The sequence below is a fragment of the Anopheles stephensi genome, chromosome X (genome assembly GCF_013141755.1).
Source record: "Anopheles stephensi strain Indian chromosome X, UCI_ANSTEP_V1.0, whole genome shotgun sequence".
In the NCBI taxonomy this organism is placed as follows: Eukaryota; Metazoa; Arthropoda; class Insecta; order Diptera; family Culicidae; genus Anopheles; species Anopheles stephensi.
In genome coordinates, this window is record NC_050201.1 from 18,364,846 (window position 1) to 18,390,333 (window position 25,488).

At 41.2% G+C, this 25,488-nt stretch overlaps 1 protein-coding gene across 1 annotated transcript; it reads right to left on the reverse strand.

The window, feature by feature from the left end:
• Positions 1–6,953: 6,953 nt before the first annotated feature.
• LOC118512722 (trypsin II-P29-like) lies at positions 6,954–24,660 on the reverse strand. Its single transcript, XM_036057571.1, has 4 exons — positions 24,384–24,660; positions 8,662–8,937; positions 8,465–8,578; positions 6,954–8,154 (listed from the first exon to the last, which is right to left on the reverse strand). Exons 1-4 carry the CDS (start codon positions 24,519–24,521, stop codon positions 7,777–7,779), a joined length of 906 nt encoding a protein of 301 aa, XP_035913464.1. The 5' UTR covers positions 24,522–24,660; the 3' UTR covers positions 6,954–7,776.
• Between the last annotated feature and the right edge of the window lie 828 nt (positions 24,661–25,488).

Sequence of the window (25,488 nt, forward strand, 5' to 3'; positions counted from 1 at the left end):
ATATATGTTGGATGATTCTCCTTTACTTTTACTGCGGTAAAACGACTTTCGCATTTGTTATTCGTCTTTTTCTTTTCAAATGCATATTCGTTTTCTACGTAATCTTTATATTTCTCGTCTTAGATTTTTTCTTCACTCTTTTCGAATATCTCTAGTATTTTTTCATCTAGCAGGTCGTTTGATATTTCTCTTACATACACATTTCGTGGTGTATCCTTCATGAATGAATGTATGCTGTGATTATACTTATAAACAGTTTGTTGTACTAATGTTATAATGCTCATCTCTGGATTGAGTTTTTTTGTGCATTTAGTGATTTCCCTTATTGTCGAATGGCAACGTTCTATTTGCCCATTCGTTTCTGAACGAATAACTGGAGTTTTACAGTCTGCCTCCAGCTTCCGTAGTGAGAGCATGTGTTTCGCTCGGAAGCGTCCTAATGAATTGTTTCTAAAGGCAGATAGGTGGTCATCGCTCTCGTGTGCTATTGCGTAGCCAGCGCAAAAACTCGTAGCGCACTAATCGGTGTTTCGTGTTCCCTCCGATATTCGCTCGGAGTTGTGCCGTTGACTGTATCGATCAAGTGGTGATCGACGGTTGTTCTTAGTGTCGTGAGTGTGTGTACCTGTCTATCGTTGCGACAAACAAGCGTATCCGCGCAGCGTGGTCGCATCGATCGACACTTGTGAGCGTGTGTGAGTATGTGTGTTTGTTTGTGCGTCGTGTGTCACGGTGAGTTATCCTTTTCACTCCTACCGCTGTATCCGGCTCTACCATGGGGGTAGAGCAGAATAATTCTGAGTCGGATCGGGAGGCTGAGCCCTGTAGAGAGATAAAGAGAAAGCCAGGACGCCCTATGGCTGCGCCTGCGACCAAAAAAGTGGCCTTAGAAGAAAGGCCATCTACTTCGAAGGCCTAGTGTAGTGCCCCGCTGGCATCTAGTGCCCCGATAGCAAACAGTGCCCCGCAGACCCTGAATAATGAGCCACTATCCGAACACCGCACGCGTGCTTACCCGCCGTCATGGGAGGGTAAGCCGTTTGTTTTCTTCATGCCGAGAATAAAACAGCTCGATGTAAGGACGATCGCGGCATCATTGTTCCGAAAATACCCGGGCGTTGCAGATGTGTTTCGGATGCGCCCGAACAAGATCAGGGTTACCGCAAAGGACCGGGCTAAAGCCAACGTCATTGCGGCTGATCCAGATTATATGGAGCACTACCGCGTTTATATTCCCGGTAGTCTGGTGGAAGTAACCAGCGTAATCGAGGATTTCGATTATCTGGAGGAGGATATTCTAAAATTTGGTGTGGGTGCTTACCAGACTCACCCAAAGTAAAAGTGCTTGAGGCAAAAAAGCTTACGCCGGTTAGACGCCGTTAGACGAAAGTTAGACGCCTCATGCAAAAATGAGAAAAAAATATATCCCGACCTCCTCCCTCAGAATTACGTTTGAGGGAACAATACTTCCTCAGGCCCTCATCTTGAAGGCCTCCGGATACCCATACGTGCCAAGGGTGGCTACGGCGGATTGGACACGCCGATCCGTTCTGCACTCGCAAAACTTGCTGCGGGAAATGCAGAAGTGCGCATTCTACTGAGGAGTGCAAAGCTCCGTCCCAAAAATGCTCGCATAGTTGGGAGGAGTGGCATGAGGTAGTATTGTGCCCAGTGTATCGAAAACTCCTGAGGAAACAGACCAAAACGGTAGCCGAGAGGGCACGCGGTTCTTACAGCGACGCACTAAAAGGAGCAATCGCGTCGAATCCTTTTGCAGTGCTAGATAACATAGCTGCAAATGGCGAGGCCAATCCAACTGCACTCGAGCAGGTGCCATTGAGATCGGTAAAAGTACTGAGAGTGCCTTACAAAAAGGTACAAAGGAAGGTACTAAAGCCAAAAAACAAACCTTTGGCACCATAGCGCCACGCTTTGGCACCATAGCGTCCCGAAACGCGACGCTGATCCCTCAACTCCCGCCCCCCAAATTGTCAGGAAACAGCCCAAGAAGAAGCGATCTCCTCGGGCCGAAGCTCCTTTGGAAAACCTAGCTTTCCCGACTGAGCCCAAGGGCTTCCCGAGAACTCCCACCCCGTCCCTATCCGAGATCCTTGAGTCCCTCCTTTTGACCCTTAATCTCCCGCAGCATCTGCTCATGATCGCTACTTGGGCCCTTCCTTTCCTGAAATGAAATGATCAAACAGTGGCTGGCTCAATGGCCATGCTTAAGTATGATGGTCCGCTTGGATGATTAATGGCTACTGCGGCTACTATCATACAATGGAACTGTAGGAGTTTGCTTGGCAAGCTAAACTCTTTCATAGCATTAGTGGGCGAACACAACTGCGATGTGTTTGCCCTTTGTGAAACTTGGCTATTGGATGAAATTAAATTAACCTTCCCGGGATATAATATAATCCGTGAAGATCGTGTTACTAGGGGTGGGGGGTACTGATTGGTGTCCGAAAGAGTCACACTTTCACCAGAATACCTACCCCTAGTCAAGAAATGATAGAAACTTTCGCAGTTAAGGCAAAACTGGGCGTTCTTCACGTGACAATTGCATCCATTTATATCCCCCCGACAGCCAAAAATGAAAAGGAAAAAAATGAAAAGTTCAAAGAGGATCTTGGAAATTTAGCAGCGGTCTTGCCTGGACCGCTTTTGATCCTGGGAGAGTTTAACTCTCATTGAATCGACTGGGGGTACGATAAGGATGACATTCGCGCTCCCATCATCCGAGATATCTGCGACAGATTATGTTTTTCAATTTTCAACTCAGGAGAGGCAACTAGGATGCAGACACCGCAAAGTAGGGCGAGTGCATTAGACCTGTCTCTATGTCCAACAGCAATGGCCCTGGATTTTAGTTGGAAGGTGATCGAGGACCCTATCGGCAGTGACCACTTGCCGATAGAAATTTCCTACATCAAGGGAGGATGTCCAGTAGATGTAACACCCGTTAAATGTGACTTAACGAACGGAACGTCGACTGGACGAGATACGGCGAATTAATAGCCGCTTCGCTTTCACTTGACTTGGAAGATTTGTCTCCTGTCAAGGAGTACAAAAAACTTGTTTCAATTATAAACAAGTGCGCCCTTGAGGCCCAAACAAGGCGCTCCCACCAAGCAAGGACATTTAAAAAACCTCCCACTCCTTGGTGGGACAAGGATTGCCAAGCGGCTTTCACCAAGAAGCGTGAGGCATTTAAAGCCTTCCGGGACACGGGCTCGAGGTCCTTATATGAAAAATATAAAGGACTGGAGAGAACGTGCAAAAACCTGTTGAAGGCGAAGAAAAAGGGTTATTGGCGTAGATACGTCAATAATCTAAACCCCACCACTTCACTTAATTCGCTTTGGAGAATGGCTAGAAGGATGCGAAACAGCAACAACATCAATGAGAGCGAAAGCTTTTCTGGCGAGTGGCTGTATGAATTTGCCCACAAGCTTTGCCCCGATTTCGTTCCTGCGCAAAGCTTTACACAACATGCGCCTGGTAGTGACTCTAGGATGGATTCACCGTTCACAATGGTAGAGCTATCACTTGCTCTCCTATCAAGCAAAAATTCCTCCCCAGGTCTGGATCAGATTGGTAGCAAATTGCTTCAAAATCTGCCTGACATAGGGAGGAAGCGTCTGTTACGCATCTTCAACAATATGGTGGAGGTCAACAGCGTTCCGCAAGAGTGGAGAGAGGTGAAAGTTGTCACTATCTTGAAGCCTGGCAAACCGCCATCAAGACACGATTCTTATCGTCCAACATCGTTACTGTCGTGTCTGAGGAAACTCCTTGAAAGGATGATTCTTTTCCGGTTAGAAGAATGGTTGGAATGGAACAACCTTCTCTCAAATACCCAGATTGGTTTTCGTAAAGCAAGGGTACTAATGACTGCTTAGCACTCCTGGTTACAGAAATAGAGCTTGCTCGTGCACGCAAGCAGAACATGGTATCTTTTTTCCTGGATATACAGGGGGCATTTGACTCAGCACAAGGGCCCTGCTTGAGTCCCCTGTTATATAACTTCTATGTCAGTGAAATAGATTCTTGCCTAGCTCCGAACAAAAGCATTAGACGATTGGCAGACAACGGCGTCATATCTTTTGTAAGCAGGGACGCCGCCGAAATACAACTGGCTTTACAAACCACTTTGGACAATCTTGCCGAGTGGTCTGAAAACCTTGGCATCAAGTTCTCTGCAACGAAAACTGAGATGGTAGTCTTTTCCCCTTTTAGCGACACGACAAAAAACAGCGAGAAAAGACTTTTTGACCCGAAAATTTATGTCTTTTTGTACGGTGAAAACATATCAACTACCGACAATTTTACCCGGCGGCCTTGGTTCGGTGGGCTCTCTGTGGACCGGGCATTCATACGCATGATGTCTCGACTTATGTCGAATCATTTCGGATGGAATGCACATCTGCAGCGTATAACTCTGGCTCAGACGAAGGAGTGTGGCTGCGGTGACGGATTTCACGATGTGGATCACCTTCTGTGGTCCTGCGTTAAGTTTGAAACCGCAAGACCCTCCTTGTTGGGCGCAGTCGAGAGCATCGGCAGACGACCGGATGTAGAAATAAGAGAAGTGTTGGCGACTAGGGACCTCGCCTACATGAGGCTTATCTTCCGATTCGCCAGAGACAACGGTCTTATCCTTTGATTCCGCATCCCTATTATCCTTCCAATCCATATCCATTTTTTATGTTATTCGTAGTGTTGTCTTTGTTATAAGTGTTTTATGTAGTGCAACGGGTGATGCGTTGACGGCGCAATGTTACTCGAGTTCGATTTCCATACTGCCGTAAAGAGGAGTCAGGCTTTTTCGTCCGTAGTAGTGTGCTACAAATCAGTCCAGCTTTGGTACGGCGGGGTCGCCTGGGTTGGTGTTGGGCTCGGGAATGGTCGACGGGTACAGACTCGTAAACAGTGGAGTCACTCCAGCTGTTGCGAGATGGAATCCGCCGATCGCTTTTGAGTTCGATGTTGACTTGGTCGATCACGGGCTGTGACATTGCTGGGCTGCTTGGAGAACATTGCACGCAGAAAAATTCATGTTTGTACTGTCCAAATAACTGTGCTTGTTTGTTTCAGTCCAGACCGACATCACACACTACATTAGTCAACCGGAGCGAACCAACCCCCATCGAAGCCATAGCAACAGAACCGGACCAAAAAACCTACAACAAACACACACACCCACACAATAGAAATGGACAACAACCACCCAATTTCCGTCACAACCGAGCATGCCTGGGATATGGCAAATAACTAGGAGGAAATGCCTAGTTTATGTTGTTTAATTGTTTTTTGTGTGAATGTAATTCACAGTCACCACATGGGGAGGTGACAATACGGCATCGGACCGTATTACTTAATAAATAATAAATAAAATAATAATCTCTTAACATTAATTGTCCTACCAACTATGTTAAAAAATTCTCAAAATGTTTTCTTTATTTCATATTTTATATGCATGCTTTCCTTTCTCACTCTCCATTCATAAAAATCATTCATTCCTAACACACATGGTTTTGACGCATTCTTTTTATGAGTTTACAATATTTGAGCGCAAAAATATCAACATAACATCACCCTTAAGATATCTTCAACACTTTACGCGTCTATCATAGGTAAATAAAATCTGAGGTGTTACCACCCGGAATAAAGCGACGTGCATAGCACTCCTTAGGGTAAAAATGTGCACAGACTTGCATCCCTCTTGTTCATGTGGATTTGGTTACGCTCATTTTGATTTTTTATTGCTTTTCAAATAAGAATTAAGGTGGGTAGGTAAAGAGTAAAAAAAATATTTTAAAAACTAGGTTGTTGTTATAAACTGCACCTGTATGTATATTATACCAGATAAATGGCATATTTTTTTTAAATGAAAGGTTTATACTGAGTTAGCGAAACTACTTATTACAATTTTGACATTGTTCATGTCTGTACTAGTTGTATGTTGCTGCATCAATGCATGTTCATGCAGCATTGTTGAAACAATTTTAAGAATCTATGGACTTAATTTCGCTTGAAAATTAGACTGGAATGGTAGCCATTCAAATTTCCGGCATTGTACCAAAAAAATCAGTTAATTTAAACGATATGAATGATCGAGGATGAGCAATATGATACCAGCTAGGGGGTTTTGTTTACGTTTGGGAGTTTGGATTGTTATTCGGTTTTTCTAAACTAAACTCCCGACAACGACCGATCTCGATTTCGATTTTGTTTTGTGCTTGAAATTTGCCTACAGATCAAAGGGAGAACGGCAAAAGGCTGTCACAGTCAAACGTATGGTGCTTAATGCAAAAGGGGAATAAGGTTTATGGTAGTGTGCATAGACTTCGGCTCATTTTCGGGTTGGAAACTGGGTTTTCGACTAACCCCGTGTAGACCGACCCTGTGACGTCACTGTAACCCCTCGCGGAAGTGTGATCAAGTGAGGTGTACCATTTAGAGCGAGAAACACGCTGTTTTGCCTCATTTGGTTTGCTTGAGGAGTACAGGCAACCACAACACAAGCATACTCACACAAAGGAAAACGCGTACACGACCATGCGTGCCACACCCGCATACCTCAATGTGAACAGAAACTAAACTTTGATGCGTAGAGACTTGCTTCTTATCGCATTCGTTTCATTTACGATACACATGTAATTTTTGATGTCAGGGGTGGCCCGATGGTTTAGGTGACAACGGCGCCGGTCTTCATACGACAGGACCGGGGTTCAAATCCCGTTCAGACTGTTCCACCTGTAGTGAGGACTGACTATCGAGCTACTTGGTATCATTAAGTCTAGTAAGCCATATATAGCACGCTTGACCTAAGAGTAAGAGGATGTTAGGCCAAGAAGAGAGGAAGAGAGAGAGAGAGAGAAAGAAAGAGAGAGATATGCAATTATGCTTAAACGCGGACGATAAGAAAAACAATCACGATCATTTATTTAGCTTTTCGATGGTATTTTAAACGCCATCTACTGAATCTTTATTTTTTTTATATAGACATTATACGGTGTTCTAAAACCCGACTTAACACAATTTTGATTATGGTTACCCGTTAGTGTCAACGAAAGCTTCGTTGATTTTTTCCTGCGTTGTGTCATTATGTCCCCTTTTCACCCTGTTAAATATCTTAATAATGATCTTTGTAGCCAGAGAAGAACAAGAAAGAAGTCTAGTTTAATATGCAAGTATTTAATTTTAAAAGAATATGTTCTTTTACTGTGCTAATTTAATTGTTACTTTTGACTGGCTCCTGGAAATTACACAATTAAAGACATTAAAATTTCTTAGCAGTTGATGTCATAACACATTTTTGTTGATTTTAACCCAAAAATATTTCAACCAGCGATAATTCAACTTTCCGTTGAACATGGTGGAAAAAACGAGTCTAACGCTTAGAAGGTAAAAAAATATCTTTCCGTGTGAGAAGCATCCGTCATCGATTTTTAAACGTCTGATTGAGCCAAGCGGATGGCCAAATGGAAAGTTATAATACCAAAATGACATTTTACCGACGTTTGAGAAGACGTTTGGCTTTCACAATGAGGCCTTATGTCCGGGGATATCGAAGGGACGCCTTCTAAATAGTAAATATATAAAGCTCTGATTTTTTTTTTATATGGACTTTTTGTCTCGAGGATAACGAAAGGACATAACCAAATCAGTGAAGATCTGAAACTAGTGTTTTCTTTTGTATATAGACATTCTGTTTAACAGTCGTTTAAGCTTAATTTGTGACATTTAAAGGACCATTCTAAAAACCCTTATTTATGTGTAAAGATTGTAACTGACTATACATAACATTGCAATATAAAATATTCTTAAAAATGTTGTGAACATGGAAATTTGAATCACAGAAGAATCATTTTTTTGAATCCAGTCACGATAGTAGGCAACATCGCTATATACACCAGGAAAACCAGGACGCGCACAATCAACACCATGTGAAACTATACCTGCGAGAAGTCCATTGCAAACAAGTGGTCCACCAGAGTCACCTTGACATGCATCTTCACCTCCTGACATATTTCCGGCACAGATCATACCTTGAACAATAGAACCTGCGTAACTCGAAGCACTGTTACATTGCTCTTTGGATATTACAGATATATTAATCGCTTTCAATATATCAGTTGACGGACCATCCTGCAACAAAAAATCATTGTCAATTATGACAATGACAAAAAATTATTATGACAAAAAATCATACTGAATCAATTATGAGTCATACTGAATATGACTCGAAATTTAATATTATATACGGGGTTTACAGAAGAATCTATCATTTTTTTCATCATTTCAAAATATTTTATGAATTTGGTTGATAAACAGATTCTAGAAGGAGAAACAAAAACCAGTTGAAGCAGTATATTTTCAACGTCATTTGGAACAAGATTCAGAAATGCTTCGCATTGGTAATATCTCTCGAAACCTTTTATATAGAATTATTACTTACGAAATATATACTTCCCCAACCACTCGCTATACAGCGAGTACCATTCAAAGGAACATTAACGGTAGTTGCTACAGGTTGTAGAGTCGGATGATTTTTGCCAACGGTATTCATCAACTATTTAAATATAGTAGAAAAGTATGTATTTATTGTAGTATCACACATATGGTCTTTAAAATAATAGCGTTAAAATTACATACCAGCATCACGCCTACGTCGTTGAGAAATCCTTTTGAGTTATACTTGTTATGAATTACAATTTTTTTAACATCAGAAATGAAAGTATTTTCTGTTTGGATGTTCCGATAAATACTGCCTCCTACAACACGAAAATAGCTAGCTAGTCGTGCAAAGTCTCTTGAATCCACTAAACAGTGAGCAGCTGTCAAAACAGTATTAGTAGTGATCAAACTTCCACCGCAAATGTGGCCTCTACCAAAGGCGCTCTGATCAGATAATTTTGATCGTATAGACACCTAAAAATATAATTAAAATAAAGATAAAGGAAGTTGGTAAATTATGTGTAAATAATAATACGTGATAAATGAGGGAAATTATGTTTCTTCTACTTTTGGCACTTCACAGTCGACAGATCATAGAGTTTTATTTAACTTTTTTTATCCTCGCAATTAATGGAGGAAATCGATTAGAAAATAACACCTACTGGTGTCGAGCAGTTTCCGTACTATTTTTTTACTATTTATTCTAAATCAATACATGTTGCGTGACATTACATTATTACATTGGTACTGGTATTCGTACTTAGGAAACCTTAACACAATATTGCATAAGCTTATTTGCACGATGGCATTTTGGGATAGTACTTCAATTACAATGATTGATAATTTCACCGTTGGAAAAATTGAGAAAAAAAACCCTGGTACTGTTTATACTTAAATTTTACCTTATATAACTAATCTTATCCTACATAAAAAACTTAAAAAAACTTGATATTTTTCGATAACAAATCGTTACAAAAACTCTACGCTTTTCAATGTGATGCCATTCCAATATAAAATTTTTAATTTATCCGTGGAGGACATTTTTTAAACAGCATTTTGTTGTGATTTGAACAATCACGGATATGAGATCTTTTTAGACTTGGACAGTTGATTGAACACATCTTTGATGATTTGTTCTATATCGCTCAGGTCAAAGTCGTTAACGTTCGATTCGCGGTAATGTGATCTCAGCTGACTTGCGTAGGTGTTGGTGTTGGTTGCATCGATGCGTGAGCGGCTTGTTGTAGATAACGCAGGGAAGCTGTCGGGCGTCAATTGGAATTGAGGTGGGGGTGGTAGAGTCTTCTTTTTCGGAGAAGCGAACGATTTACGAGCTGGGCAGCCTCGGTAGTTAGCGGTGTGGTGGTCACCGCAATTCGCACAGCACAGCTTTGCCTGCGAGATTTATCCTTCAGGATCTGTAGTGCTCTTACTTAAGGGGCACATGTTAGACGAGTGGGCGTCGGCGCATTTAACGCATACTGGCGTGCGGAAGCAGTTTGCTTCACCGTGTCCGTAGTGTTGGCAGTTTCTGTATTGAATAGGTCCAATCTTATGCGAGTAGTATTCAAATTGTACTCGTTGGTGGTTTACCGCTCGAACTTGTTTAAGTTCACCAATTGTTATCGATCCTTTTGCGAAATGTAATTAATACATTGCTTGGTCGACGTATCTTTTTTCCGTATCAGTAAATTTTTCACCGATGACGGGTGAATTTTGCACTCAGCTAATGCTGCAGTAACCGCTTCCACTGGCATAACGGGTAAACCGAGAAGCACCACTTTGGTAGTACGTTCTTCAGGCAGTTGGTGAGTGAAGAAGTTTGTTTTTGAGGTTATTAGTGAGTTGACTACCGCTTTGAAGTCAACAGTATCTTCTACCATTATAATTATTGTTCTTGTCGATGTATTGGTGGAATACCGCACAACTCCGGCAGATACGATTTTTTTGTGAACATCACCAACTGACGTTCCTGTTACGACTATTGGTGGTATTCGGCCCGGTTTTTTTTGCACTTGTGCGTTGGGTACAACAGGTGCTGACGGAGCTTCAACGTCGTCGACGAGAATATCGAAATGATTGCACGTTGGCACTGGTGAACTATTTGTAGGGACTCCGTCATGGCTAATGCGGTGAAAATGGGCCAGACACTGTGGAATTGCCTCGCTTGGGCACAATTCTTTTGCTGTTTTTTTTTTTTTGTTTTGTTTTTTTCTCTCTGTATATTACGGATGCCAAAAAACACACGTCCGTACCGCTCGGAGGCTAGAAGAGAACTGCAGTTTCCGTACAAGGTCATCAGCTTTGTACCCAATTTTGTGCTCGTGTGCAACATACCATATTGCTATTGCTCTTTACCAGTATGGCAATGATCGTCTGTGCTGCTCTGTCAAGCATTCCACAGCCTATGTCGATGTGTATGCCTATATGTGCCACTGCTTGACTGTGTAAACGCGAGTTAAACACCAGGGTGTTTTGGTTGATTCGTCTGCTTTTATTTAACTGTCTGCTGCGAGGGTCTGGATTAGACTGACTATTGTTAATTATTTTGTTAGTTCAAATAATTGAGGAGGTAGGGACGATGATATGGAATATGGAATGCTGAGGTTGTTAGTGCTTGTTATTACTTCTCACGGTTCTCGCGGTGGAAGTAATGTTCGACTTACTCGGCAGGTGTGTGGAATGTCTCAGTCGAAGGTGGCATCAGGTGACACTGTGGCTCAGAAGTCTGGCGGCGTCATGTTGACAAACATTCTGCATGTGCAGCAATAATGTTGCAGAATGTTAACTCGCTCCCTCTTAGAGTTGAGGCTCCGTACGAAACATCTCTTGCATGGTGATCGGCTTGTACTCTGATGTGAGTGATCGTGCGATTTGTAGAAGATGTTTCCCTTGATGTATCCGGTATAGTGCTGACTTTTATTTTTACGTTTTAGTGAAGGGAAAGTACCTTTGCACCTGGTGGTTCGGAACAAATACGATAATGTAACGCACCTGACCCGGTCCAAAATGAAAAATACCTGGATACAACAGGTACAAATTTATCCCTTTTCCTGGTAAGAGTTTACAGCAATTTGCAATATTGGCAATAATTTATTAGAATTTTTAGACAAATCTTAATTTTCTCATTTTATTTTTTACTTTGAATAAAACCAAAGTTTTGATGTTTTGAAAACAAAATTTCACTGGCGACGACCAGTTACTTGTTCCGGTAACGAAAACGTGGATCGTTACTAGTACCTGGCAAAACGCATAAGAGCAACAGAGAAGTCATATTACACACATATGGCTCGCATACGAGTAACAGAGAGAGCAACGAATACATGTCCCGGTAACGAAACGCGGATCGTTCCTTGTTCCTGGTAAAATGCATACAATAAAGAAGTAAATAACTTGTTTTTTTATTTACCTATTTTAAATTGAAACGACGACAGATAATACAGTATGAAGGCTTGCACTGTATTATCAATCCCGTAAATGTTGAAATATTACATATGAACAATGAAAATGACCAAAAAACAACAATTAACAAGGCAGTTCCTCCCTGTTTTTTGTCTTATCCCTGGCATACTCGGCTGTGGATGAGTGGAGATTGCAGTGTGGTTGTCCAGATCTATTGCGGTGGTTCTATTGAAGTAGGAGTTTTGGTACGTGTCTATTGCTGTCTGTTGATACAATGGTGCTAGAGGTGTACTTGTATCAGGGAAATTTTTGGCAGGATATTTCAATGATTTAACAACAAATAAACAATCATTTCATTGATCTGGTATTAAAACAAGCAACATTCAGAAAGAGTAATGAACCTTTTATTCGAAGTGATATGGCGGCGAAGAGGTGTAATTAAATTTTGTTTTTTGTGTCAAACATTTCTGCGCGCCCCACCGTACCCTCATAAGCCCCCAGCCAAGGACAATAATTTCCCTTTCCCTGTTACTTATTCATCTTTTGCCATAATCAATCCATGGTAATAATAAAGTTAAATGGTATTTTTTGACCAAATGAAAAAATCAAAAAGCAAAAATAATGAATTGGTTTTCGTTCCCGAGCGTAATTGCAGATGCAGATTTTTCGCATTCACCTTTTAAAATTGCACAAAAATAACCTGCTAAAATGCATGTCATCTCATTCTACACACAGGTCCAAAGTAACCAGGATTACGTTACCGGTACTTTTTCTTACAAACCAGGTACCAGTCCGTTACTTATTTTACGGTACTTTTCCCACCACTATTACGTTTGTCTTCCCTATGTTTATACAGGGTGTGTGAGATAAATTTGACACCTAGCCTTTGGGTTTATATCTCAGGATTGAGTTGACGTATCCAAATGATTGATATGTCATTCGATTGCTAAAAGTTGTGCGAACAAGTTTAAAAAATGTCTAGCTCAAGGTATGTAGATATAGAAGGTAGAGTTGTTTAGAGCAATTTGACATTTCTCGACCTGACATAACAATTCCGTGGTGATCGAGGGGAAGGGTATTGAGAAGAGTGAGAGCAGCATCGGAGGAGGCGCCGGTGGTGGTATCGCTTGCGATTTTTTGACGAAAAATGCAACCAAATATCGTCAATCTTCTGTGGGACAACTCTTAATATGCAAAGATGACCCATAAATTAACGAAATTGCTCAAGGGACTGAGAATCGAGGCTGTTTGTTCATGTTGGTAGCCCCATACCATATGTTTTTGTAAACAAACTCTGACATAACTCGACTAAAATGTCGCCCTGTCAAATCGATAAAAATTCACCTTCTAAATACATACACCTTGGTCTAGCTCCGTAAATATGTGGAACCCGTCCGTATTGTACAAGCGCGTAACATGTGTTATGATGGTTCGTGCCGGCCATACGAATGCCAAAATTCGGAAGGCGGCGATGTGTTCGCTGAACACCGTAAAAACAATACGCTTACAGCTCGAGGAGTGTGGTGAAGGCGTGGATAGTGTTATTGTTCGCAAACAGCATAGCAGGCGGTCGGATTGTGTGCGGACCGACGCGTTCCTGGCCGGATTGCAGCAGCGGGCGACATGAGAGACGTGATGCCGCCTCACATCTTCCCCCAGGGCCTGCGGCTGAATGCTGACGGGTACATTGATCTGCTGGCCACCGTGGTGAAGCCGTGGATTGAGAAGGTGGCCAATGGGCGGCCGTACATTTGGTAGCAGGATTCTGCACCATGCCATACGGCCGTAAAAACGCGCCAATGGCTCACTGCCAATTTCGACCGATACACCAGCACCGACGTTTGGCCACCCAGCTCTTCTTCTTCTTCAGTGGCACTACAACCTCGAGAGGTCTCGGCCTGCCATTTCTGGCTTTCTGTGACTTAATTTTACCCGTAGAAAAGTAGTCAGCCTTTCGTACGGGGAGGCGGTCTGGATGGGATATGAACCCCGGCCCTGCCGTGTGAAGACCGGCACCGCTGTCGCCTCGGCCACTGGACCGCCCCAGCTCCCAGCTCCCCTGACCTTAATCCTATGGATTACTTTGTGTGGGGCACCCTCAGATACATGGTTGTCCGGGCTTGCGCGAGTTAAAACTCAAAATGTTTTTATGTTGGGGATGATCCGTTTTATTCGCCTTTAGGTTCAAAGGTTAAAGGTTGATGATTTGTTACAATCGTGAATTTAGCCCTGTAAAGATAATTTCTTAATGTTTTTAACGACCATACAATTGCAAGTATTTCTTTTTCTGCAACTGAATATGCTTCTTCGGCCTTCGACAATGAACGAGATGGAAAGTGTATGGGACGATCATTTTCTCCTTGTGATAATATGGCGCCAATGGCAAAATCAGATGCGTCTGTTGTTAAGATGAAAGGTTTAGTATGGTCAGGGTAGGTTAAGATATCCGATGATGATAATATGGCTTTCAATTTTTCAAAACATTCCATTTACTGTAAGGAAAATAAAACTTTTTTACTTGAAGCCGGATTCTTAATGCCTCTTAATAGATTCGTAAGTGGTTTTACAATTTTAGCAAAATCACGAATGGATATATATATATATATATATATATATATATATATATATATATACAAATATATATACACACAAAACATTCAGCGGAGGAATCGGAAACATTTTTCATACCTGCTACCGAAGCACCAATTATTGTTTTTCGTCATCAGGTGTTTTTGGAGGAAGGACATGACAACGTCACAATAACGTACCCATTTGAAAAATTCAAAAGAATATAGGTAAAAATGTCTAATTTGAACGAAAGAACATTATTAGACTTTCTGAGAAAATATTTTGACCCAGCAAAATAAAATGGATTTTGCACAAGTGAAGAAATTATGAGCCAAATGCAAAATGTATACAAACGAAACTATGGTCGTCAAAATATGTTGAAAATTCGATGTTGAAAAATGTTACAGGATAAAGAAAACTCGAATGATCAAATGGATATAATAGCTAATGAGCAGAGTATAGCTTATACAGGCTTTGAAGAGAATAAATTAAAAATAATGAAGAAATGGTATTTTCCAAACATGACTGCAAAAATAAAAGGATTTATAAAAAGTTGTATGATTTGCAACGAGTGCAAATACAGGGTGTGCGGGCTAAATTTGACACCTGGCCTTTGGGTTTATATCTCAGGATTTAGTTGACGTATCGAAATGATTGATATGTCATTCGATTGCTAAAAGTTGTGCGAACAAGTTTAAAAAATGTCTAGCTCCGTAAATATGTGGAACCCGTCCGAATTGTAAAAACAATACGCGTACAGCTCGAGGAGTGTGGTGAAGGCGTGGATAGTGTTATTGTTCGCAAACAGCATAGCAGGCGGTCGGATTGTGTACGGACCGACGCGTTCCTGGCCGGATTGCAGCAGCGGGCGACATGAGAGACGTGATGCCTATTATATATATATATATATATATATATATATATATATATATATATATATATATATATATATATATATATATATATATATATATATATATATATATATATATATATATATATTGGATTCATTGGGTACTGATGAAATCCCGAGGCAAGATCCAATGGAGGAAAACATGATTGACCTCTTAATTGTTCTAAAATGTATGTTATATCCGGCATAGGGTAACGTTCACTAATTGTTAGTTCATTAAACTTTCTATAATCCGTTACCATGCGGAATTTATTTTTTCCTGATACGTCCGAGTTTTTTTTGGAACTATCCAAACAGATGATGTCCATGCCGATCTTGACGGTCTTATAATTCCTTCTTGAAGAAGTTTTTTATCTGCAAATTAACTTCTTCGGTATACGCTCTTGGATATGGGTATACTTTCTGATGTACCGATCTTTCATTCGTAGTGTTTATTGAGCATGTCACATTGGTGACGCATGTTAATTTTTCATTAGGTTCGTAAAACACTTCCTTTATGTTCTCTAATACTCTTGAAAGCTTTTCCTTAGTTTCATTATCTTGGTGATCCATTCGAAAATCAACGAGAAAATTGCTCTTTTCCCTAACATATTCCTTTAATGGAACAATAAACGAATCTTTTTTTCCCGTTAACACTGACATACATTGATATTTCATACTGATATCAATATCCATCTCCTTCATTTTTCCAGTTCTTATAATTCCAGCGAAGAATGGATGGAAATCATGAACCAAAAATTGAATTTTTTTCATCGATATTGGTCCAAAAAATGCTATGTCGATAGCTAATTTTGCGCTAAAAGACCCAGTTGCAGCATTGATATTATCCATCACATGCTTGTATGGCTTAGAGGAATATTAAGTATGCGCTAACTTCGTCGATATTAAATTTAATTTTGCTCCAGTGTCGACTAAAAACGGATATTCCCCTGTCGTTGTCCGCAAAAGAATGTAGGGGTGAAATGGAGTTACCATTTTGCGGCCCATTCTAAAAATTAGTTTCACTTGATTCTGTATTTCACAATGGTGCATTAACTACCACTTGTTCCAATTCACTATAAATCGGATATGTTTGACCTGGGTGTCTGTGTTGGAATGAAGCTGGCATAGGTCGTTTATTAAACGGCTGCTTATAACTATTCCTCGTAGCTCTCGTGTTCAGTGATGGGTCTACCTCCATCGGCACAGTAATTTTTGTTATTTGATTATTCCTCGAATAATCTTGATGATTCCTAAGGAAGCTATAGTTATTATAGTTATAATTACTATTGTTCCTATGTTAATGTCTACTTCCTACAGGAAGAGGAACAAGTTAAGACGACAGCGCAGCACGAGAAAAGCAACGCAGCAGGAGGCGCCACCGATCGTAACATGGGAACCTGCCACGCAGCAGAACGCGCCACCAAGCATCGCAGCATGATAAACAAACAAACCACAGAGCAGCGCGCACAACATTATCTGCAACGCTGCATAATTCAGCACGGACCAGCGCACCAGCATCAATCCAAACCAGTCAGTTGATATTTAGACGCTAATCCGAACGGTATCTAACTCCGCCGGTCGATGGTAATAAAGTAAAGTTTTTTTTAAGACACTTCTCCCGGACACCGTGCGTTAATTAACATATAAATCTTTCGGTGCTGAAACCGTAATTGGTGCTCTTTCATTTTTGTATGGCGCTGCTCTTATATTGACATTGCCATACCCTAAACAATAATTGTACGCGGCATTTAAATTGGGAGAGTGTAATTTTTCAATTGAAAGCACAATGGTTTTTCCAGCCCTCTAATAAAACTATCCAATGTTTTATCCCTGAAATAACTAATGTGCAAACATTAGTAAAATAACATCCGCGTTCCTGTTGTATCTATAATCGGTTTAGATTTGGGTAACTATAGCAGTTTGCAAATCGTTCACCCTGCTAAAATAGCTACTCAGAGACTCATTCTGCCTTTTGTTTATTCAGGTGAGCTCATGATCCAAGGTTTCCAAATCACGTTTATCTCTGTAATATAACAAAAGAGTTTGTTTGATGGTTTCCCAACAACCATCTACACAATTTGAATTCAACACGTCCGCAGCATATCCTTGAATCTTACGTCTCACAGTGCCTTGCAAAATGTGGTATTGAATGGTGTTCCTAGGAACCCGTTCATATATTATGAAAATTTCTTCCACTTCAAAAATCCATCTAGTGAGATCACTAGCTTTCCAATTATAAACTGATAGATCCCTTACATAACTAGGTACACGACCTAGCTCCAAGAACTCATTTTGTGTAATGCCTTGACTCATTGCCTCAGGCCGAGCACGTTCAACGTTACTAACACTGGGTAATATTCAGTTCCTGTTGAACACAAGCGATCATTTCTGTTTACGAAAAATTTTGGAAAACAAAATAACAAATAATGGCTAGAGTCTGAAGGGATGCCCCCACCCCCCCACTCAAGGACACTCATTTTTGCAACTGAGTTACTCTAAAGGGTATATATTTCAGACTTTTTACTGTAAATATTTATTTATTTATTATTTATTAATTATTTTTAATTTTTTTTTGTGACGGCTAGTCGCAGTATAGTCAACACCGCGTATAGTCAAGAAAAAAAAATAGAACAGCAATCTGAACAGTACAAACATTTGCCTGCGTAAAGCGCTCTTCAAACTGCCCAGCAGTGATAGTCCAAGCTCATCCAGGCCAGCACCGAATCCAGAAACTATCGGCGAGATTCATCCCGCAACTGCAGTGTCTCTGCTAATCATGAGGCTGCACTCGCCGACCACCTCCGAACCCAACGCCAGCCAGGCCGGGCTCGCCCCATCAAGACAAGACAGAGACGAAGAACACTGTTACTCAAAAAAGTCTGACTCCCTTTTTACCACAGTGTCGGCATTGACCCCGGATGCTCTTGCTTCGTCAACGGATCACCCGTGGCACTACAAAGGACAATTAAGACAAAAACAACACAACGAATAACAAAAAAGGAATGTAAGAGAATGTCTTAGGATTGAAAGGATCATGGCGATGCGGAATCAAAGGATAAGACCGTTGTCTCTGGCGAATCGGAAGATAAGCCTCATGTATGCGAGGTCTCTGGTCGCCAACACCTCTCTGATTTCTATACCCGGTCGTCTGCCGATGCTCTCGACTACGCCCAACAAGGAGGGTCTAGCGGTTTCAAACTCCACGCAGGACCACAAAAGGTGATCCACATCGTGAAATCCGTCACCGCATCCACACTCCTTCGTCTGAGCCAGAGTTATACGCTGCAGATGAGCATTCAACGCGAAATGATTCGACATAAGTCGAGACATCATGCGTATGAATGCCCGGTCCACAGAGAGCCCACCGAACCAAGGCCACAGGGACACTTGCGGAGAGATCAAGAAAAGGAATCGCCCGAGATCATTCGCTTCCCATATGCTCTGCCAGCGAGACAGGAAAAGCTGCTGTGGTTGGCGAAGAAACTCTTGGGCCGAGATTGGACGGTTGTAAATCTTGTTTGGTCTAAATGCCTATACTTATCCCTGAAAATGCCCGGAACTACCATCGGGCGAAGATCATACGGTATGGTCTTAATTTCCTCGTGCAACGAGGAATCTGTTGTTAAAAGGGAACTGTAGGTCTCAGGAAGGGCAGCACGGTTTAATGCCTGTGGAGCGCTAGGATGTACTTGTAGGGCAACAAAATCTTCGTATATTTCCAAGATCTTGCTCTTAGAACCTGTCTTTAGAAGCGCTTTAAAAAAAAATTTCGATCAAGGGATTTGATACTGAAGAACGGACAAGAAGGCGAAGCGACAGCATTTCAAAACGTAGTTTCAGCGGCATCACTGCGGTCATCACTTCTAGGGACATGTTGTGTGTTGATTTCATGCTCCCTAGTGTGAGTCTTGAAAACATGACCGATGTTCGAATCCCATCCAGACCTGCCTCCCCGTACTTTGCTACGGGTAAAATCGCAGAGCTGACTACATTGCTACGGGTAAAATCGAGTCACAGAAAGCCAGAAATGGCAGGCCGAGACCTCTCGAGGTTGTAGTACCAAAGAAGAAGAGAAGTGTGAATCTAAGACAACGATACTGTAGCCTCTCTAGTTTGAGGATATGCGTGTTGGATGCCCAATGGAAGCATATGCTTCCATATTCCAACACGGATAGTACCGTTGTCTTATTCAGTCGCAGGACGTCTGATGGATGTGCGCCTCTCCAGAATCCTGTGACTGTCTTTGATTCTTTTGTTGCATTTTTGCACCAGATGGGTGATATGTGTACTCCAGTTTAGCCTTGAATTGAACCAAACACCAAGGTATCGAAAATTGTCGGTAGTTGATATCTTTTCACCGTACAAAAAGACATGAATTTTCGGATCAAATAGTCTTTTCTCCCTCTTTTTCGCCGTGTCGCTAAAAGGAGAAAAGACTACCATCTCAGTTTTCGTTGCAGAGAACTTGATACCAAGGTTTTCAGACCACTCGGCAAGATTGTCCAAAGTGGTTTGTAAAGCCAGTTGTATTTCGGCGGCGTCCTTGCTTGCAAAAGATATGACGCCGTCGTCAGCCGATTGTCTAATGCTGCAGTTCGGAGCTAGACAAGAATCTTTTTTACTGACATAGAAGTTATATAGCAGGGGGCTCAAGCAGGACCCTTGTGCTAGTCCATGGAAACTGGTCCGCTTTAGCTGAACATGACCATTGTTGAAATACAAAGCTTTTTCCGACAAAAGGTTGAACAGAAAGTTATTCAACTTTGGACTCAACCCCACATTTTAATTTTTGACTCAGCTTGTATGGTGATACTGAGCCAAATGCCCCCTGTATATCCAGGAAAATAGATCCCATGTTCTGCTTGCGCGCACGAGCAAGCTCTATTTCTGTTACCAGGAGGGCTAAGCAGTCATTAGTACCCCTGGCTTTACGAAAACCAAACTGGGTATTTGAGAGAAGGTTGTTCGATTCCAACCATTCTTCTAACCGGAAAAGAATCATCCTTTTAAGGAGTTTCCTCAGACACGACAGTAACGATATACGAATCGTGTCTTGGTGGCGGTTTGCCATGCTTCAAGATAGTGACAACCTTCACTCCTCTCCACTCTTGCGGGACGCTGTTGACCTCCAACATATTGTTAAAGATGCTTAACAGACATTTCCTCCCTATGTCGGGCAAATTTTGAAGCAATTTGCTACCAATCTGATCCAGACCTGGGGAGGAATTTTTGCTTGATAGGAGAGCCAGTGATAGCTTTACCATTGTCAACGGTGAGTCCATCCTAGGGTCACTACCAGGCGCATGTTGTGTAAAGCTTTGCGCAGGAACGAAATCGGGGCAAAGCTTGTGAGCAAATTCATACAGCCACTCGCCAGAAAAGCTTTCGCTCTCATTGATGTTGTTGCTGTTTCGTATCCTTCTAGCCTTTCTCCAAAGCGAATTAAGTGAAGTGGTAGGGTCTAGATTATTGACGTATTTACGCCAATAACCCTTTTTCTTCGCTTTCAACAGGTTTTTGCACGTTCGCTCTTGTCCTTTATATTTTTCATATGAGGACCTCGAGCCCGTGTCCCGGAAGGTTTTAAATGCCTCACGCTTCTTGATAAAAGCCGCTTGGCAATCCTTGTCCCACCAAGAAGTGGGAGGTTGCATCTATCTATTCAGACTTTAGCAAAAACAGGTTGTTCGATTGCTTGGGGAGCTGCGCTAATCGTAGGTTTCTTAGTCTCTCTTTATTCACTTCCTGGTTCCGCACACACATCCGACGTAGTTGACCGCTCGATCGTGTCTGTCTTCCTCGATGAAACTTTACTCTCTTTCCTCTCTTTCCGGACTGAGTTACCCATTCGCGTCATGTCATTCCTTCTTTCTCATCCTAGTAATTATATATAGCTCATCTCTCATCTCCTCGAAATTATATACAGGATCTCAGCAGTCTGTGAAGTCCGTAGTGCACACGATTCTCCTGTACATTGCGCCTACGGATTTCGCTGCTTACGTTGTTGTCCGAAGTTACGATCGTGTAAAGGTAGCAAAACTCCTCTACTGCTTCAAGTTTGTCGCCGTCAACCAATACTCTGCTTCCAAGTCGTTCTCTATCACAGTCAGAGCCTCCGGCAAGCAGGTACTCTGTCTTCGTCGCATTGGTTCTCTCTTCTATTCTATCGACCTCGTATTTTAGTCGGGTGTACACATCGCACACCGCTGCAGATGTCCGTCCGACTAAGTCGTTGTCATCCGCGAAAACAAGGAATTGGAGAGACCGGTCAAAAATCTGATGTCGAAGTCCGCGCTTCGCATGACATCTTCCAGAGCGATGATGAACTGTAAAAAGGAAAGTTCGTCCTCTTGCCTCATTCCCCGATGAGATTAGAACAATTCCGTCAGTATGTTCAACACTCTCACCTTGAACTGAACTCCGTCCATAGTAGCCCTCAACAGCCTTACAAGTTTCGAAGGGAAACCGTACTGCCGCATGATGTTCCATAGCTCGGTCCGATTGATGGTATTGTAGGCTGCCTTGAAGTCGATGAACAGGTGGTGTGTGGGGATCTGGTGCTCCCGGTACTTGTGAAGGATCTGCTAGAGAGCGAAGATTTGATCGGTCGTGGATTTCCTTCCAACAAATCCAGCATGTTAGCTTCCGAAAAAGTCTGTATCTCCCTCTCGAACTGCGTATAGATCTTCTTATATAGACCTTCTCGTCATCGGGCTCCCATGTTGCGGACCCTGTACCCTAATAAAGCTACGATTGCAGAATTTCAACGGGTCGTAATCCTGCACATTCTCTAATTGATCGGCTTCCGACCGATTACTCGTTTTCGCATTTCACCTATAACCAGGAACGCTGTACCGAGCTTTTATTTTTCACTTTTTTCTGGTAGATCATGTAATCACTGCTATAGGGGAACTTCTTTCCAGCGCACCTCTTGAAGTGCTACTATTCCGAAGCCGCGAGCCCTCACTTCATCCGTAGGAATGCGAATGGGGAATGCAGATCCGGGAGGGATCTGCAGTTCCATGCCCCGAGATTCTTATCGTAAGTTTTGTTTCGTAGAACGGATCTACAAGTTGTATTCGAATTGAACTTTGGTGGTAATATTTCGTTGCGTTTGTATTGGGGATGGCTTGAAAGGCCTCTCCCCCAACATGTTATTTGGAGAGACATTACCGTTCTGTACGCCGGGGACGTATTCAATCGAAGTAGGGTGCAGAGAGACTTTATTGACCTAGCATTCGTATCCATACCTTACTAGAGCAGTATTGCTACCACTATGGCCTACACGATCGACCTCAAAGTATATGGATATAGGCGATAGAGTGGTCTAGAGTAAATTTACGGTACGGTGTCGGTACAAAAACGAACCATAAGTCAAACTGAACTAATCTACATTTTATTTCTTTTTAGAAAAGCAAATTTTCCAGTCAAAACAACCTCATGACGTCGAGATCGTTCATGTATCGGAGGCGCCGTCGAATTCTTCAAGAAGTGGAAAAAATCTCAATGTAAAAGAGATAAGAGGCGAATGAGGTCTCTGAAACCCAAAGCCCAAGGTTTCAGAGACCTCCTACCCAAAAGCCTCAATAAATGTACGAACAACAAAAAAAAAAAAAATGAAAATAAATGCCTTTAATTTAATAAAGACGGGTTGTGTTAACGTGGGAAAATAAAAAGGGGGATATCAATTAGTGTATTTTTTTTATTGACTTTTATTGCATTTTTGATTTATATTCTTATTTGATTATTTGGTATGTTTGATCATATTTCCATGAAAATGACAAAACTATACTAAGAATCAAACTCTGTTGATCCAATAGCCTCCCGGCTACGACAACTGAGCAACTTAAATAAAAAACTTATTTGGCACTCACTTTTTCACGGTTCAAAATGCCGTTCGGAATGCCGAAAAATGTTTTTTGGGATATTTAGATGGTGTGCGAAAGATGGGTGAAAAATGGATGAACATTTTTTGACAGGTCATGTAAAGAAACCGTTCTTATGTGATATAGAGAGTAGGTATATAGTAGAGTAGGAAAGCGAGATATCTCACAGTGGTGTGAGGGCTGTGACCATAATATAAAATAGGTGTGAGATAACCATTATCAAGTCATTTTTGTTCGCGATGTAACGTTATTTGAAATACTTGAGGCCAACGTTTTTCCAGCATTTTACATTAAATTTTAAAAAATAAAACGATTCTTTGAAAATCGGCATCATAGCATCAGTGTTACAATTACGCACAATACACACATAAAAATCGCAATCACAAATCACAATACGCTCATATTGTGAATAATTTTCTTGGTACGCTTGTAATACAATGAATCAGCTTATTATTCATTTTCAATGAACATAGCTCGGTTTGATACGGGACCGTCAATCGTTGCATATCTAGCGTTTTCTCCTTTGTTATAATCCTTGATTTTAGAAGATTTGTGTTTCCATCAAATACTGATGATGGCTTGACCCTGTATTGACTTTTGGAAAATGTAGCCATTTAAAAAATAAGTAATTATATCACACTGCTCAACTCGTTGTCAATAAAAATGGTGCCTATTCGCCGGATTTAATTCTTTTATGCCGTCAATATAATGTTCCTCCACGGTTCGGTAGAGGGTAATTACCGGATGACTCAACGAATTAAATCGGATCACTGCACTTAACACTTACGCTAACACACTTAGGAAAGGGCCAAATGACTGCACCAGTTATAGTTTGGAAATCATTACGTTAATGCGAATTTTACCAACCGAAAGTTGATACCGATCTGCTCATAGATTGCTTGAATCATCGATACATACAATGATAAGAAAGTTTGCACATCGTGTGATCCCCTGAACAAAATGATGCATTTTGAAAGTATCAATACCATTGCTAAAGGTACGTTAAAAAATAATGGAGTTGAATGAAAATTATTCTCTGTCACTAAAAAACGTTCTGACAAAAAGAACAATGAGGTCAATAAGTAGTTTTGAGCAACTAAGACATGTTTACTTTTATATTTGGTAATATAGATAAAATAAGTATAAATGAATTTTATATTATGCAATACCTGATACTTTATTTCCATTTCCTTTACTGTACTGCCCCCGACAATGCGTGACTCATGAGCAATGATAAATTTGCTAATGGCACAGTACACAAAAAGCACATACACGACACTGAATTTAACTGGCCAGATTTTAATCATTTTTCATATAATTACACTATAACCTGTGCACGTAAAACTCAATAGGAAAATGATTTTTGTAAGCCTAACAACAAACTTTGATGTTTCGTGCAAAAGACACAAACGTGTCCCGGACAGTTATCTTATCTTCAAACGCTCCTATCTTCCGATAGTATGGTTTGCTTTCATCACCAACTGATTGTTGATTGCTGCTATTGAACACTTTAGTAGTATTAGTAGTAGAAGTACTTTATTGTGGTGATGAATAATGTGTATTGTTCGTTTGCTGGAGTTTTCGGATATCATTTTCGCTGTAGTGATTAATATTTACCTTCGTTTGTGTTTTGTGGGTAGCAAGGAAGAGAGTTTATTTCCTAAGATTCTCTTATATTTAATAGTTTTATTCGTGTGAGTGCCTCTGCACAGAAAAAAGAATACTGAATGCACGAGAACTCTACCCTGGTGACGAAAGTAACTCAAAATTGTGGTATGAGCTTTAACACTTTGACTGCCGTGTCACCCAAAAAGTGGGTGACGGTGATACTTCTCACCAGGCCGCGTCACCCGCTTTTTGGGTGACAGCAAATCGGCTCAACGTGCCCTATACGGAGGGCACGAATACTATGAACGTATTCTGGTTTTGTACATGTATTTGCACTCACTGTTGTGATTACGAATTATTAACGAAAACACCTTGTACGAAGCTATTGAATTGAAAAAAACTATTATGTATAATTCGAAAGCATTCTTCACACATTTGTGGCTGATTCCAACAATAGTTTTTTTATATTTGTACGTGCTTTTAGCCGTACCATCTCGTCTCTTTTCATGGCATAACATCGTTGACATGCACGCCTAACGGGTTTTCCTGCACTATTTTTGCGTATGGCAATGAAATGGTTGTTTTTTTTTCTCTAAACTTCGTGTAACATTATTGGCAGGCAATCCTAATAATTGTTCCGTTATAATCAGTAACCTAACATTGTTT